The sequence below is a fragment of the Mercenaria mercenaria genome, chromosome 9, assembly GCF_021730395.1.
Source record: "Mercenaria mercenaria strain notata chromosome 9, MADL_Memer_1, whole genome shotgun sequence".
Classification (NCBI taxonomy): domain Eukaryota; kingdom Metazoa; phylum Mollusca; class Bivalvia; order Venerida; family Veneridae; genus Mercenaria; species Mercenaria mercenaria.
The window spans coordinates 14,980,469-14,999,881 of NC_069369.1; the positions used below are offsets into that span (position 1 = coordinate 14,980,469).

Genomic DNA, 19,413 nt, shown 5'->3' on the forward strand with positions numbered 1-19,413 from the left:
AGTAACAGGTTTTAGCACAATGTCAGCGACCCGGATTCTATCAAATTGTGTCTGCTGCAGCTTAAAGATGTTATAGAACAATTCTAGCGACTTGGGTTCTATCGGAGGAAGATGATGGCGCAGCAATTAGCAGGTTACAACACAATGCTAGCGACCATTGTTCTATGAGTTAAATCTGGTGCAACGGTTAGCAGGTAACATCACAATACTATCAGCCCAGGTTCTGTTAGAGAGAGCCAGTGACGCAGCGTTTAGCAGGTTACAATGCTAGTGGCCAGGGGTCTATGAGAGGGAGACTGTGGCGCAATGAGAGCAGGTTAGTTACAATGCTAGTGACCAGGGGTCTATGAGAGGGAGTCTGTGGCGCAATGAGAGCAGGTTACAACCCGGATTCTTTTACAGGCCGCCAATTATCCAACGATTATTGGTTACAGCACAATGCAAGCGTCCTGTGTTCTAATGGAGGGAGTCAGTGGTGTTGCGGTTGACATGTTAGAGAGGAATTATGGCGACTCGGTTTCTATTTGAAAGTGGCAGTGGCGCAGCGGTTAGCAGGTTCGGCCACATACCTTTTCCGCAGCCTTAACGTACTAAAACGTATTAGCGTCTGATTGCCCTTTCACGCTTCCGTACAAACAACATTTATTACACGAAAGTTATTTTGAAAATATTTCTGAAATGTCTAGGTCTGCAGCTCTCAAATACGGTTACATCTTACATCTGAGGCATAAACTGACACTCTCAGACAACATCAAAAATGACATTTTGAGCGATGTGATGAAGTTCCAAAATTATCAATGTACCCTTGGTCCGTTACGGACCCCTGTGGGATTTGTGTTTATCCAGAGCTCAAATATTTTTTCAAAGATTAAAAGCTGACATGCTGTACTAAAGCCCAGGTAATTTCAATTCGTAATAAAAAAAAGAAGAAAAAAGAAGTCCACGCGCAAACATTTAGACGGGGTGATCCCTGCGCATGACACCTGACTATCTACGAATCAAAATGCGGCTTTCGTTTTCAAGTTTAGCATTTCTACTTTCATTTTATTCACTTCCGAAAATAGCTGAAGGTCGAGTGACGTCATTTTCTGTGTTGTCAAAACCATACATATGCCTGGCGAGATTGCATAAATATGTGCTGGCAGTCCTAAGGTTATAGTAACTACTCGGCTTTATTTGAGGATGTACGTGGCGCAGTTGTTAGCAGGTAAGAGCTTAATGTTAGCAACTGCAGCGGTTAGCAGATTAAGGCACAATGCTAGAGACCTGGGTTCTATAAGGAAGAGTTGGTAACGCAGTGACTGACTGGTTAGAGCATAATGATAGCGACCAGAGTTCTCATGATTTGAAGGAGTCAGTGGCACAGTGGCTAGCAGATTACAATACAATGCTAGCGATCGGATTCTATTTGCGGGAGTCGGTGATGCAGCTGTTACCTGGCTGTAACTGTAATTTTAGCATCCTGGGTACTATTTGAGGTAGTCACTGGCAGGTGCTTAGCAGGTAGGAACACAATGCTAGCGGCCCGAGTTCGGTTTGACAGTCTGTGGCGCAGCTTCTAGCAGGTTATAGTACAATGCTAGTGACCCGTGTTCATCAGAGGTGCAGCGATTTGCAGGTTAGATCACAATGTTAGCAACCCGGATTCCATTACAGGTTGTGATTGACATCTTTACTTTCAATACATTGATTAATGAATATAGTTTATTCAGTTGTACTTGTAAACAAACTATTGTTATAATCACTGATTGCCTTTAGTATATTTCCGTTCTATAACAATTCTCAATGGTCACAACATTGGCCTAAAATTCGTCATATCATCATTAAAAACCGCTAATTGATCATCTAGTCACGTGCGCTAGGATCATTAGTTCCGTGCTTTCTTCATTTACTTCGCTCTCTTATCTTCTGTCGGATCGCTTGGTTCCAAGTTGTCGTAATTTTTTTCCAGATTTTATCTGATTCTGATGCAACTGTTGCTCTAATCACGTAGTTCCACGAAAATCAGTTGACCCAAGACACATTCTAGATCATGTACCGTATAGCAAGAGCCACTCCTGTTGAAATGAAAAGTGTGTAAATACGTTTAGAAGAATTCTCACGGGGTTTGTAATTGAATATACTAATATTCAACCTCTGGTCGTATTGGCTGTAAACAGAAAACTCGTTAATTTGGTTTTGTTGATAGTATTATGATTATAGTTGATGTCAAGGTCTACTTTTCTAGTTTAATGTAGCTTCTGACACTGGAATAATCTGATTATTTTAAATATTTAACAGAAATTTAGTCAAGTTCACAAAACATTTCACCGAAATAATATGTTCAAAATCAATAAATGATATGTTCAAAATTATTATAAAACTGTCAAATATTAGAAAATGCTGGAGACATATAGAACTCAAAATTATACTGTTGCTGGCACCATATATGCAGTGGTCCAATCGTACTGGATGTCGCTGCATCGTTCACAATTAATGTTCACTAATTGAAGCAGCTGAAGCAATGTGAGCATGTTTAAAACTTAGTCATGTTTCATTCATAAAGATTTTGTTGTCCTTTTTTATAGTTTGATTGTTTAGATATGCCACATCTTAAAATTTCGATAATAAATCTGCAAGAAATAAATCGTCACTAATAAGTGACGGCTATTTCGATAGCTGACGTTTTAACTTCGCAGCGACGTAATTGGAAGTTGTGATGTCGCAGTATACTGTCCAGGCGACGTAATTGGAAGTTGTGATGCCGCAGTATACTGTCCAAGCGGCGTAATCTGAAGTTGTGATGCCGCAGTATACTGTCCAGGCGACGTAATCGGAAGTTGTGATGCCGCAGTATACTGTCCAAGCGACGATGCCGCAGTATACTGTCCAGGCGACGTAATTGGAAGTTGTGATGCCGCAGTATACTGTCCAGGCGGCGTAATCGGAAGTTGTGATGCCGCAGTATACTGTCCAGGCGGCGTAATCGGAAGTTGTGATGCCGCAGTATACTGTCCAGGCGGCGTAATTGGAAGTTGTGATGTCGCAGTATACTGTCCAGGCGGCGTAATTGTGATGCCGCAGTATACTGTCCAGGCGGCGTAATTGGAAGTTGTGATGTCGCAGTATACTGTCCAGGCGACGTAATTGGAAGTTGTGATGTCGCAGTATACTGTCCAGGCGACGTAATCGGAAGTTGTGATGCCGCAGTATACTGTCCAGGCGGCGTAATCGGAAGTTGTGATGCCGCAGTATACTGTCCAGGCGGCGTGATTGGAAGTTGTGATGCCGCAGTATACTGTCCAGGCGGAGTATCGGATGGCGCAGTAACTGTCAGGCACGTATGATGTGTGATGCCGCAGTATACTGTACAAGCGGCGCAATTGCAAGTTGTACGCCTATACTCCAGAGCGCTATTCTAATCATACGAACCAGACAAAGTGAATTAAATTTTGATTATAAAATTACGACGAAATTGGTGTGATGCCATTATGTCCAGTATTATTGTATCCATTATACTGTCCAGGCGGCGTAATTGGAAGTTGTGATGCCGCAGTATACTGTCCAGGCGACGTAATTGGAAGTTGTGATGCCGCAGTATACTGTCCAGGCGGCGTACTTGGAAGTTGTGATGCCGCAGTATACTGTACAAGCGGCGCATTGCAACGTCATAACGCCTCTAACCCCAAAGAGCGCTTCTAATATTACGAACAAGAACAAAGTTAATTAAATATTTTGTTATAAAATACGAAAAAATTCTAGGTGTTGTCATTGAGTGTTTCAGTTTATGTATCAATTATAGACGCCAACAGCATATGCCAAACTAGTCTATGTTCAGACTTGTTTTTGTTCACAGGGGATAACTCCTGAGGTTATTCAAATTTTGTATAAGTATGTCCCTTTACTTCTCATATAACAGGGCCAAAACAGACAAGTCAAAATATATAAGTGAAAATATTTTAAGGTAAAAATTGAGATTATTTAGTCGGTAGCCAGACTAGTACTAAACATTTGTGTGTTCTTATATGTCTCCAGATTCTCCTTTCGCTTCACCATTCCATAATCAACAGTTCGTTCAAAAACTAGCCACAACATCGGTACACAAAGGAGTATCTAGGTGTTATCTCTGTCTGCCATGCAGATAATGACCGGACGACAGCCACTGACACAATATACTAGGCTTGGCTGAAACTTTATAAGGCCTCTCCCTGCGGAGATTATGTTACATAACGTCTTTATAACCTGATTAATTCATGATGCTATTGTACCAAGCAGTATCAGGTTTAACCAATCATTAAGGTGTGTCATTTGTGCTGGTCCCTTGGGGTTGGGTCATACTGATCATTTACACTTATTTTTTATTAGTAGAAGCTTAGAAAATATTAGATGCTGACTTGAGGTATTTCTCTCTTTTCGTTTTTTATTTTATTTTTTGTTCTAACCTTGTTATCGAACAAAGACAGGTTTTTGAACATAAATATATAGTTGATGAACACGCTTTGCATAAATAAGATAGATTTTCGAGCATAAGTATCCATTTGATAAACATGCTACACATAAGAAATGATACGAAAATAAGACAGATTTTTAGCATAAGTACACATTTGATAAATATGCTGTTATGAATATAAGACAGATTTTAGCATAAGTATACATTTGATAAATATGCTGAACGAATATAAGACAGATTTTAGCATAAGTATACATTTGATAAATATGTTGTACGAATTATAAGACAGATTTTAGCATAAGTATACATTTGATAAATATGCTGTAAGAATATAAGACAGATTTTAGCATAAGTATACATTTGATAAATATGCTGTACGAATTATAAGACAGATTTTAGCATAAGTATACATTTGATAAATATGCTGTACGAATTATAAGACAGATTTTAGCATAAGTATACATTTGATAAATATGCTGTACGAATTATAAGACAGATTTTAGCATAAGTATACATTTGATAAATATGCTGTAAGAATATAAGACAGATTTTAGCATAAGTATACATTTGATAAATATGCTGTACGAATTATAAGACAGATTTTAGCATAAGTATACATTTGATAAATATGCTGTAAGAATATAAGACAGATTTTAGCATAAGTATACATTTGATAAATATGCTGTACGATATAAGACAGATTTTAGCATAAGTATACATTTGATAAATATGTTGCACGAATTATAAGACAGATTTTAGCATAAGTATACATTTGATAAATATGCTGTAAGAATATAAGACAGATTTTAGCATAAGTATACATTTGATAAATATGCTGTACGAATTATAAGACAGATATTAGCATAAGTATACATTTGATAAATATGCTGTAAGAATATAAGACAAATTTTAGCATAAGTATACATTTGATAAATATGCTGTACGAATATAAGACAGATTTTAGCATAAGTATACATTTGATAAATATGCTGTACGATATAAGACAGATTTTAGCATAAGTATACATTTGATATATATGCTGTACGAATTATAAGACAGATTTTAGCATAAGTATACATTTGATAAATATGCTGTACGATTATAAGACAGATTTTAGCATAAGTATACATTTGAATAATATGCTGTACGAATTATAAGACAGATTTTAGCATAAGTATACATTTGATAAATATGCTGTACGAATTATAAGACAGATTTTAGCATAAGTATACATTTGATAAATATGCTGTACGAATTATAAGACAGATTTTAGCATAAGTATACATTTGATAAATATGCTGTACGAATTATAAGACAGATTTTAGCATAAGGATACATTTGATAAATATGCTTTACGAATTATAAGACAGATTTTAGCATAAGTATACATTTGATAAATATGCTGTACGAATTATAAGACAGATTTTTTCATAAGTATACATTTGATATATATGCTGTACGAATTATAAGACAGATTTTAGCATAAGTATACATTTGATAAATATGCTGTAAGAATATAAGACAGATTTTAGCATAAGTATACATTTGATAAATATGCTGTACGAATTATAAGACAGATTTTAGCATAAGTATACATTTGATAAATATGCTGTAAGAATATAAGACAGATTTTAGCATAAGTATACATTTGATAAATATGCTGTACGAATTATAAGACAGATTTTAGCATAAGTATACATTTGATAAATATGCTGTACGAATATAAGACAGATTTTAGCATAAGTATACATTTGATAAATATGCTGTACGAATTATAAGACAGATTTTAGCATAAGTCTACATTTGATAAATATGCTGTACGAATATATAACAGATTTTAGCATAAGTATACATTTGATAAATATGCTGTACGAATTATAAGACAGATTTTAGCATAAGTATACATTTGATAAATATGCTGTACGAATTATAAGACAGATTTTAGCATAAGTATACATTTGATAAATATGCTGTACGAATTATAAGACAGATTTTAGCATAAGTATACATTTGATAAATATGCTGTACGAATATATAACAGATTTTAGCATAAGTATACATTTGATAAATATGCTGTACGAATTATAAGACAGATTTTAGCAGAAGTATACATTTGATAAATATGCTGTACGAATTATAAACAGATTTTATCAGAAGTACACATTTGATAAATATGCTGTACGAATATATAACAGATTTTAGCATAAGTTTACATTTGATAAATATGCTCTGCAAAATGAATGATAGGAATATAAGATTTGTTAAAAATATGCATTGGCGTGCATTTTAGATAAAGTGTAAGTATATGCGTACTGCTGTCTGTCTTGCCTATCCGATATGAATTCAATTCAGTTAAGATTATTACGACTAACTGAAAAGAGAAAATATACGTAAATAAATGTTAATACATACTGGTCTTTTTAAAAATGTTCACTGACAATGGCTATTTATAGTACCTTTTCCAATCAAATCTCAGAAACTGAATACTAAAAGTGCCCAATAGAGGATATTTGTTTGTTACTTGTGTAAGATTGAAATATCTTTCACGAGTGAACACCACGTGTAATATATTCACGTGTGACATAGTCACGAGTGAAAATGAAAGGTAGTGTGTTCATGGGTGAAAACTATTTTGAAATTACATGTTGAACTTACCCATTTTATAGTTTCTTATCATCGCGATCCGAATGTCGAATGCTGTCTATGCGATTCTGCGGACTTGGTGCATTCGATTCCATGTAGCCTGTCATTTCATAAGGTTCCGTACACCATTTTAATCTTTGTAGGTAAGTTAAATTCGAACAAAGAAAATGATATATCACATACTAGTATTTGATTTAGTCCTTTTCTGAATACAATACATATTTATATGACATAGTTTTATCTTTTTACATTAACAATGGACTCACATAGTTAATTATTATATCAGCAATGTCTGTAAATTACAGGTTTTATGTATATGCCAATGATATGTATGTACATGACGAATGGCCATTATAAACGCTTAGTGTATTTTAAAATGTATTTATGCAAATAATTGTATATGGATGAGACTTAAATAAACGAATGAACTACAAAAACATAACCTGCTATTGTCATTACATGACTGCACCACCTTGCGACCTTTTAAGTCAGTAGGTGAGTAGGTCAAGAAAGCTGATAGCAGATAGAGAAGTCGGTTAACTTTACACATCAGCGGGTGCACCTTAACACAAGAAACAAAGGACCAAAGATATGTATAATGCAAATGATAAATTGCACTGCGTTATAATTAGCAAAATTTATCTTTTCAGTTGAAACTTCCTGATTTAATATGCATGAACTTCTGACAGTAATTCATTTTAGCGATCTTACAAGATTTGAATAAGTGTTGAAATGAATTGTCTTTTTTTCTGAACTCGCCCCACAAAGTGTCTAATTATTGTATTCTCCAGTATTACATTTACATGATAATCTTGAGAGTTTGATTTGCACACCTGTATATTCATTAGAAGGAGTGTGAAAATCAGTTTTACAGTCCTGATAGATTCTACTGAACCAGTCAAAATTTATGAGTACAATACGACAAAATAGAATCGTGTTTTTGTTCTGAAGTAGCGAACTATTACATGCATTTATTAATTTTAACCTACATTTCGAGGACTGCTTTATATATACATATACAACAACTTACAACTTTATATTTTATTAAAGTGTCACATGTAAAACATACATAACATTTTACATCATGTATAGAACAGTCACGTTAAAACAGTTTTACATCCAGCCATTACTGACTTATGAGACACTAAAACAGTATAAAACATAAAAAATTTACACATATTATACATGTATCTCATGCTATGAGTGGTTACAAAGATCAATTAACGGTTACCTTGACCAATGATTATATCAAACTGTTGGGTCTGATTTCAACGCTATTTATTTATTTATTTATTTAAAATGCCTTGAATACCATTTTACCTATTTGTAAACTTTGTTTAAATTCTAATGAAGCTTGGCACAAATATTGCATATACCATCACGAAAAACAAAAAAAAAATGTTGCAACAATTTGAGTTTCTATATAGAACACTGATGAAACATGGGCACTGCCAGGTCGCTTCACTCATACAACATATTTAAAAATTATTTCAAAATTAATATTAAGTTAAGATGGCTATTTACTTTTTCTTCTAAGACTCAAAAAAATGAAATTATTTATGGAAATCGTCTTCGGCTTTCAATAAAATGTTTCATAAATTTCGTTCGTTTGCTCAGACACTGTTTTATCAAATTGAGACACTCCTAGTGCACTTTCGCTTTCTTTCTCTCGAAGAATGATCGACCAGGAAATGTAGCACTTAATGAATTAAATATTTGTCCTCATTAATGTATCATTATGCAAGAGGGAAATATAAACCTATATTTTACTGCTTCAAACATTAATTAACTTCCTTTAAATTAATTCAAATGAGAAGTGTCCTATTTCTTCTCTAATTATTAAAGGTAAGCGTGAAAAAAATCTAAATTTACGTGTGTAAATACACGTTATCTCAGGTCTTTAACTAAAAAGCGCAGTGGCAGACAATCAGATTTGTAAAATAGGCGCGAGGTCTGTCGAGCATAAAAAAAATATATGTCTGGTATGTTTGTGATACGACGAACTGCCATCACACGCAATTTGATTTATTCTTTACGCCAAGTGTTCATCGAAGCGCTTATTGGACAGCTATTATACGTTAAAGTTTTTATTACCAAGAATGTCATTAATATTTATAGAATGGAAAATTCTCAATATTAAACCGCGAAAATGACGTCACGCTGCTGTGCAGTGCTATAAAATTGTGAGACAGATTGTATTCTCACATTTCTAGAGTAAATCGACGACGGAAAACGTACTTTATCATTAGTATGCTGTATATGACTTACAAAATTCAGTTTAGTTGACAGGGATTTTCTAGCGCTGCTTCAAGTATCTGTGATCAACTACTTTGTGCTTTTTTATCGAAAGAAATATTTTGTGATATAGATTATTTATATATATTTTAACAGGTAAGATAATTATTTTCATAACAGAAAATAAAATATTATTTTGTAGATGTACAATTTAAAACGTACAGAGAGGGAAATGTGTTATTTATTTATTTTGGAGAGAATTAGTTAAGTAAAATTATTTATTAAAAACATTTATTACAAACTGTAGCTCAAATTTATATAAATTTCCTAGTGACAGTTTTGCATGATGCAATGTAGATAATTTCAATTAAATTGCATTAATATCAAGGAAAAGGAGTCCAATTTTCTGATACTTGATTCCATAATACGCCTAATTTTTGTTTCAATACGCTGTAATTTAATAATTTTAGGTATTTTTCTACATTTGTATAAAAAGCAACTATCGTAAAGCATTCCAGCAATGTAGTGATATATTCTGTCTGACGGACTAACTTGTGGCTATCTTCCATTATTGACGAGAGTAGTCTAATCAAAATACATTGCAATATTAGACGAGTTTATACTGGCAACTGTTATGGAAAATTCTGTATTACATATTTCATTCATGGTTTATTTCAGATCTTATTCAATATGAACATGAATCAAGAGACACTCCTGAAAATTGTTTCCATCCTTTTCACGGCACTGTTACAGCTGCCAGTGTCCTTGTCATTCAGGGTGAGTTTCTTCAAATATAAATTGCCTTATTTCTTACGCTTTCTCCATATGTACATGACAATAACGTTTTTTGAGTACATTATAAAATGCTACTAAATGCATTCTGTTTTATTACAGTTTTAAGACCTTGCTGTTTTACAGGAGTAAGATAATTATTATATAAAAATATTTCCTTGAACTCGTCGAATCACATTAATTTACAATTCCTTAAGTGCAAGTAAATGACTTTGGAGAAAGATAAAATTGTTTGCGATTTCTTATTCAAGAATGACTATGTTTAATAATAACATGTTGAAACTGTACAGGAAAGCACTGTGTTTTAAAATGCATTACCAATATTTAAATCCACTCATCGTACAACTTGTATATTTGTAAAAGTCGTGACAGATTTCCATGTGTTCCATTTATCAATATACGTTTTAAAATAAACTAACGCATAAAAATGAGGAAGAGGCTGAGTTAAATGTATTGTAAAACTTGCTAAAAATAAATAAGAAAAACAATGAAACAACTACATTTTAAACAGAATAATGTCAGAAGTGTACAGTTGAAAAATAAACAGCCACGTGGTAACCGATTTTGATTATGATTTTGAGTGATTTTGTATTTTATACTAAACTATAGAAAACGAATTTAGAAAGACAATCTTAAAAAGATAATTTTGGCAAAAAAGGCTGGAAAATCTAGGGATAGATATATTAACATTTTAATCACTTGACATTAATACACTGCATCCAAACGCCTGGAATGCTAATGAAACAAAATATCCGGTACAATATGACGCCTTATACTGACGATGTGTTTTTTTTTCTATTGCGAGGCACTATTTCAGTAACATATTGCTACATAATTATATGAATTTTAATTATTATGCGAGTGTTTTCGACATGCCCCATTTGCCAAGTTAGCATGCTGGTTGTGTCCTTACCCATCAAAATCTTATTAACGTCATTCCCTGCAATTAAAGTGAGTAAAAATTCATTTAATCCAAAGATGTTTTGGTTGGAAATAAAGCTTCGATTTTTCTAATTTACGGTGAACGCGGTCAAAATACTCCCGGGAATTGCATGACAAAACTGGCTTATTGATCAGTTGCATCTGTAATAAATTGAAGAATAGTATTACATTGACCCTTGAATATTATCTATTGTCAGTCAAGACCACAATCATTTAATGGTCAGTGTTTATTGAGAAATAACGAACCACTAGATGATAGTTCAATAATCACATATACAAGTAGCCCGTAATATCAATTATTTGCATGGAATAATTTTTCAAAGAATGTTATATTCAAATATATATATTTCCTATTCTGAAAAATTTCATATAAACATATTTGGACATGTGAAAATTATAAAAACGTGAGCATGTGACATGCTCTTCCTTGTCTGTTAATATGCCCTTATAATAACTGAGCCGTGCCAGGAGAAAACCAACATAGTGGGTTTGCGACCAGCATGGATCCAGACCAGCCTGCGCATCCGCGCAGTCTGGTCAGGATCCATGCTGTTCGCTAACTGTTTCTCCAATTCCAATAGGCTTTAAAAGCGAACAGCATGGATCCTGACCAGATTGCGCGGATGCGCAGGCTGGTCTGGATCCATGCTGGTCGCAAACCCACTATGTTGGTTTTCTCATGGCGCGGCTCAGTTACTGTTAGCTGATAAGAAGCTTAAGCGTTTTCACCGAAAATTTACCGACCTACTTGGCTAATATCCAGCTAAAGTTCCCCCATTAAAATGAAGTTGAAGAAAATAAATCGTACATGACTAAAATGTAATGGAAGACCCCTATGCCAGTAGGATTTGTTTACAAAATAGAATAACTTCTTCAGGATACTTAATCGATGATACTATCAACACGCACCGACTTTTGTATTTAAAATGTCATAAGTTTATCGGGACAACCGAATAACCTGCTTAAGTAAACATTATATTCCGGTCGGCGCTTCAGTTATCTTCTAATGTTTACAAAACTTTGATAAAGTATTGCATCATCTTCCCTTCTTTACATATCACTCACATGACATTATTATTATTTACATTATTGTCTACACGACAAATCATGATGGTGCAATGTGTCTTTTTGGGGGGGAACTCACTATTTACTTGTTATATACAATATTTACTAAAGTAAACAAAATCTAGCGTGCTTCTGGTCCAAGTCGAATCTAGATAATATCTGCAAGTTGCGTTTACAATAGTTATGCAGTTTTGTTCAAATAATTGAAACTGTTTGGCATTATTGAATATTATTCAACGTTCGTTTCTTTAATGTTATTTTGTTTCTGTTTCTCAGAGATTTGTAAAGCGAGAAACTATTCTTTCGGGCATCACACAGTTTTTTAATATTTTACATTTCATTCTCAACAAAAACAAAGAACTCATACTAAGCATAGACTGCACTTCCGTAATTGAGCAGTAGCTTCCCCTTTTAATATGTGAATATCTTCCTTGACTTCGGTGAATTCAAATACCAAATACGGATATATTCATACTTGTTAAAATTCGGTCGTCACAACATTGGCGTAGGAATCCTACCTGCATTCCTGAGTGGTAATCCGGTTAAGAATTTATATGTTTAATACCTCGATAGTTACCCGGGGTGAAACTTAAGATCAGTAACAGTTAAAATTTAGTCATAATACAACTTTAAATCAATATATTGCCATTGTCCAAAGATTAAAGTGATTTTTTATCGACTGAAATAGATTTTCTTTGGTGTATTCCTGCAACTTTTTAATTAAAGCAAATAACATAATACATATAGCTGCTAATGCCACGTTTAAAGAAATTCCTGTTATATTAAATGCTCTATAATACTACGAGAATACAGTCATATAGTGTCTAATATGCTATTAGCTACAATAAAACATGCTAAGTGAAAATACAACAAACAGTATTTAGATTTACAAAGGTATCTGTTTGTAATTGATTATACTAGTCTTTGTTCCCAAATTTGATCTTAGTTAGCGTTAACTTATCGTATAAAACACAGATTGCTTAATATAGCAATAGTGATCCGACTTTATTCCTGGTATTACCGTTTCACTAACCCTTGATCTGACTTAAAATATCTTATAAAAATTAGGCTAAGTAAATATTTGGAAAAATTACAAAAATTTTAAATCTTTTTGTTACACCGTCCTTCATAGGTATACTGAATACACTAATATTGCATAAAAAATCGTTCAAATATTTTGACTTAAAGAAATATTTTATTTAGGATATTGACAACTAGTCCTGCTTCTGCAAGAAATGCCGGAAAAAATCTTACAGAATAGGCAAATAGTGTAGTATATGGCATTTTTCTATCTTTTCTTTTGTGTGTCATATTACTTTACTTAACTTGTTTTCAAATTTCTGCTGCCAGTACACTTTTAACTAATTCCAATTTATTACTTTCCACTTCGTCTTACTTTATGGGTCATTTAAGGATAAGCTGTCCCCAAAAGGTCAATGGTCTCGTAAATTCTCGGTCATCGGATAACTTGAATGGAGTACTACGGCTCAAATTTCATACGTAACGAGACCCTTAATCTACTGTTCAGACATTCCGCCGCGGGATAGTCTCTCTTTGACAGCATTCAAAGGAGTGGTCCCTTTATTGTAAAACTCCCAAGGTGTTGGTTGACGCACATGTAAGGAAATGTCCTTAATGACCTCAGATCTTAAGCAAATTCACCAACTATAATGAAACAGCAAATCGTTGAATTAGGAAATAAATGGAATACTAACCTTTGTTAGTTAAGCAAACATGATAAAAGCCTCTATTTTGTTACCTTATAACGTAACTGTAGCACCTTGATTAATCGATTTTGATAATTAAATCTTGTTATAAAGACCGCAGTAAATAGAATTTAGCAAAATTTGTTAAAGCAGCGAAATGAATGACTGCTAAGGCCATTGAATCCCGCGGTCGCACAGGTCACGACCCCTGCCCCTTTCAGTAAAAGAGTAAATGTCATAAAGTTTGTTTCGGGACAAATGCATGCATGATGCGCATGTGTGGTGTCTAGACACTGACGAATTTAATCATGACTATTTATAGTAACATGATGGCTCTTAAAAATTAAATGAATCAATTTGGTAACGCCCTTAGGTATGCATGAATATTTGACAAATTTTTGCGCGTCAATATAGTTGGCAAGATCAAGTACACGTGCATCTCTTGAAAATACGTAATTCATTAAAAAAAAAAAATACACTATCAAATCTGCTAACAGTAATCTACGAACTTTCTTGGAGTTATAAACTGATAATTTTATTAGACAATGAGGTATTACAGTTTGCATTAATTACGTTGAAATGACAATAAATCTTTTTTCTACGTTGTTTTGCAGGGCATACCGTTCAGCGGATTAGACAAGCTAATGTGTAAGTATAAATATTCTCCCTAACCTCAATGAAAGCAAATGATAACGAAATATAATACAGGTTTATTATCTTTCAGTCAACCTTTAATCGTGAAATAGTCTAAATTTCAAGATAACTGAGTCACTAGGTTAAGCGCAGTTTAACGCACCAGCAATTTCATTTGTATGAATGAAATATTTAGGGTGTGTGACCTGTCTAATGCGTTCTAGATCTTTCTACGCGCAGGAAAAAAGTCCGATATGTCCCCTGGAGCTAAAACGGAAGCGCGCCTTTCCAGCGTAGTTTTACATACGTTTCGCGGGAAAGTATTTGACAGGTTAACGTGTTCAGACTTCTTATTCTTTCATTGACGTCAAACAGAGGTATCAAATCGTAATTGTTTCATTGATTTAGCTCCACCCATCTCCAGGTCACGAGGTTAAATCCATTCACAATTTTAACCGGCGACCAATGAAAACATGGCTGATGTAATACACCTTGTATCTTTTTACTATAATATAGTAGAGGTAGTAACTAAATGCTTTATAATACACGAGGTCGCGATTAAGATATAAGATAGATCGGCAACAGTTACATTAATTTATTTAAACGACGCAATAAGAGCTCGTAAGCAAATAAGAGCCGATAAACAAAAAAGAAAGCGAACTTTAATTACTAATTTAGTTTAAAGCAGTTATCAAATGATTAGTACAGTATTGTTAGTACAGGCTTTTCTAACCTCGATTGCAGTAGCAAAGAGGGGCGAAACCGGAGACTGGAGGGTTACATTCAAAGGCAAGGAGTTCTCCAAGAACACTTACGCAACTCGACACGAGGACATTGTACTGGAATGCGAGGCCGGTGGAAGTCCGTCACCGACCATTCATTGGTTGAAAAATGGAGAAAGAATTCAACAGGTACGTTAATAAATAGTTACGTAACTCAGAAAAATGATTTTCCATGCAGTTAAAACAACCAATTTTGGTGTATATTTTCTTTAAAAAGAAAGTAGTATTTGTGCGTTATAACGCTTTCGCATCACAATGCGTTCATACATTTTTTTAAAGATATTTTTCTCTCTAATTACCAGGGAATGTCACGTGATTATTTGGACGATGAGGCCTCCTACGAGGAAACGGTGAACAAGGACAGCAAACCCATGCTGAGATTGGGCAAAGTGAAATCCAAGCTTTTCTTAGACTGTGTATCAGATAGAGACGAGGCTGAATACACATGTGTCGCAGAAACCCCATACGAACGCATTTCACAGTCTACATTTTTGAAAATGGGTGAGTATATCCCCGTCTTGTTCAAACGTTCTTTTGCTTTGTATCATTTCTTTAAAAAGACACATTATCCCATTAGTCATATTTTAAACTGGCACAGTGACAGCAAGAACATAATGTTAGGTAACTTCTTAATCCTTTTATTTGATCAAAGGCGATGTATTGAATTATTTTATTCCTAATAAATCCCTTAGTTATTTTAGGGATGGTCAAATCTCTAAACCTATAAATCTAAGATTTTAGTACATGTAATCATCAGCATTTGTAATCAGCATTTTTTTGATTATTGTAATTTTTAATTTCAGATAACACCTTATCCGCACAGTCAAGAGCTAATTGCTTGACGAAAAAGGCTTTTAGAGGTAAGTTTTGATTTTTTTAAGTATAACTATCAGTAACAAATTGAAAATTTCTGAAACAGTTAAAAGTCATTTTTATTTTTAAGTGGTAATTAAAATTTAATGATCATGACAAAAGTCATGCGACAAGGTTTAAATACACTCATGACATGATTTGACTGTCGCATGGCCTCTGGCTATCATCTGTCATGACATAAAAGAACATCGGGATAGTGATTACACTGAAACATGACTAATATTTAACGCCTCAGCTGACCTGGTATTTAACCTTGTAATGTGTCCCAGTGACGAAAATCTTTGTAGTGTGGTTTGCAATAAATTTCCATTTATTGGCAACTTACTTCGTTTTAGTGCCTTTTATATCATTTTTGTCATAATTATGTGGTTTAGAAAGGTATTTGTTTCGTCGCAGAAAAAATGTAATATAAGACAAATCATCATTTTTTACAGGTGAACCAGCAAGAATTCATCTTTGGACAGCAGTAAGAGTAGAGTTTACAGGAGCTGCGGTGCAACTATTTTGTCGCGCGGAAGGATATCCTGCACCAACTATATCCTGGAGATATTCAGCTCAAGGAGAAAAGATTGAGGATGACGACAGTCACACAATACTACCAAATGGAGACCTCTTGATCAAACACATCACCTTCATGCAAAATATGGGGGATTACTATTGCACAGCTGAAAACGAGGCTGGAATTGATGAGGTTTCCACGTTCCTTTATCCGGTGAGTTAAATTATCAGCCTTCCCTTGGAGTTATTTTTAAAGCATTTTTTTCAAGAGTGAAAAATTAAGAAAATTTTCAAAATATCCTAAATTAGAATAGGGAATAGAATAGAAGAAAGGGATTGTAATTAACATAGGTCTTACGTAGTTTAATTAATTACATACTGTCATCTATTACAGCTATTTGATATGAAATAAATCTACAAGGGATTGTAATTAACCTAGGTCTTATGTAGTGTAATTAATTACATACTGTTATTTGATATGAAATAAAAGACTAGTTATTTTATCTTTGAAGAAAAAATAGAGTCATTCTGTATTGTAACGTTTGATTTTTGAAACAGCGGCACTATTTTTTTTTTCAGACATCGCCATGAAGAAATTTTCACGAGGTCTTTGGACAGTACGACACTGCCTGTCGGACACAATTTCCCGCCTTTTCTCAACCAAGAATTTGTTCTTCTCATGCCTTAGGAAAACATTTCCAGCTGAAACTATCCATGCCGGACGAGAACACGCGGGGAACGTGTGTGTACAGATGGGGGACAAAAAATCTCAGTTTTTGTTGACATCAGTAATTATTGTTGTTGGTGTTGTTTTTGTTGTTGTTATGTTATGGTGCTGAAGAGAAAACGTGCCAGTGTTCATACACACGTGTGTATGCGAACTTAACTAGAACTCCTACAAACGACTTTTTTCTTTTAGAAAAGGAGAAAAAAAAACTGACTTTTTGTGTTGCATTTTAGCAATTACAGCAAACTTATTGTGTTCAAAGTAGATCTAGCAATGATTTGTCAAACAGCTTATTTATGTGCTACGTTTCATGAACATTCATCAGCTTTCATCTTTGTAATACTCCAGTTGTGCGAGCGCAAGGTATTTCACGGGGTAAATTGAAAAGGAAAACATTTTTCACCTTTTAAATTTGAAAGGGTGCATTTTTCAATATGGAGCATGTAACACGTGAAACTTACACTTTTCATGTGATTTTGAAAGGTAGTTTTTTCTATGTTCTGTATCCATTTAATTTATTCTAAATTTGTAGCACAATTTTATGTCTCATAGTATTTACCAAACTCCATGCATAATGTTTTCTGATTTTTAAGTCTAAACTGAAAATCCATATTCATTAACTTGCTGTAAATACACATTTTCTTTTATTTATTTTATTTATTCTATTTATTTCATTTTATCACTTTTTCGTCTTGATTTCATAAAATCTGTTGAATGAAACAAACTTGCATAAATATATTGACATGTCTGTTATTGTTTCTTGCATTTGAAAGAACAAGCAAAAAGAAAAAAAAGAACCTAAACTTGACTTGTTATTGTTTATGATCTCAGGAGCCCTATATCCACTCCTGACCTTCATAATGTAATAGCACTGTACGGAACGAACAAGAAGGACTATGTCCATATCAACATTCGAATTCGACTGAAGTCGTTAACCCTTACCCTGCTAAATTTCTAAAATGGACTGGTCCATCATTCAATTTGGGCAGCATCACTTATTATTCAAAGGGGTGTTCACTGACAATTTACTGACTGAATAGCGAACAGTGCAGACCATGATCAGCCTGAACGGATGTGCAAGCTGATTTTGGTCTGCACTGGTCACATAGGCAAAATCACTTGCCGCCAACAGGCCAAGGGTTAAACACATTGACAACAGTAACCTTGTTACTTTGGTTTGGATATCTTACCTAATTATTACACCTTATATATAGCACACCATTGGAACAGGATTCATGCAGAAATCTAAATCCATTTCTAAGATTAGAGATTCAAATGTAGTCTGCAGAACCAAAATAGTCATAATTTGCAGTTACTGGGAATGTTCGAGCTGGAAATGACTGAGTGGACTCTACAACAAGGTGGTCTCTGTTCGCAGAGCGTCTTTCGCACAGGTTAGAACCAATCACCATGTCCCTATGTGTCGGTTTCACACACCTAATACGATATCCGCCACTTCTATAACATTTTGATAGGAGAAAAGTATTATTAAACCGAAATGAAATTTGAAAAATGATGTTGATTTACGACATCTATTCATCAATGAACGTAGATATTTGTCTGTTGACATTAAACTGTTTCGCCAGAATGAAGAAATCACAATGAATTTCAAATAGAATTGCTTTCTAAAAAGGTTGGGACAAAGACCTCAACCTGCTCTTAAAGACATTTCTGTCCCTAGCTCCTACAGATGAGAGAAACTAAACAAAAACCAGTTAAATAACACTTATTCATTAATGACATACTACATTACGGACACTCATGATACCAGTTACAATGTTACAAAAAGGTTTGTTTTAAATATATCTTTTTATAATACTTTCATCATGAAAACCGTACTGGAATCTTAATCTGTAATCCGTTAACAAAAAAGGCAACTTAATCTGTGCTGATCATTACGTAAATGAAATTTTTTTTTTCAAAAGTCAGTCAGTATAAAATTGTTGTAATCTGTAAAATAAATCCTCGTTGCCAATACAGTTAAAAACAACGGATGTCGTCCCAGTTTTTCTCACACAATGGTTTTATTTATGGACGCATAGTGAAGATATGTGACTTTTTCATTTGATCTCGTGGACACGAGAAAAC

At 34.0% G+C, this 19,413-nt stretch overlaps 1 protein-coding gene across 1 annotated transcript; it reads left to right on the forward strand.

Annotated features, from left to right (window-relative positions):
- The first annotated feature begins 9,275 nt into the window (after window positions 1–9,275).
- LOC123545980 (zwei Ig domain protein zig-4-like) lies at window positions 9,276–18,128 on the forward strand. The gene is made up of 8 exons (XM_053550875.1): window positions 9,276–9,463; window positions 9,986–10,084; window positions 14,427–14,460; window positions 15,190–15,356; window positions 15,530–15,728; window positions 16,031–16,087; window positions 16,535–16,812; window positions 17,178–18,128. Exons 2-8 carry the CDS (start codon window positions 9,998–10,000, stop codon window positions 17,187–17,189), a joined length of 834 nt encoding a protein of 277 aa, XP_053406850.1. The 5' UTR covers window positions 9,276–9,463; window positions 9,986–9,997; the 3' UTR covers window positions 17,190–18,128.
- The last annotated feature ends 1,285 nt before the right edge of the window (window positions 18,129–19,413 follow it).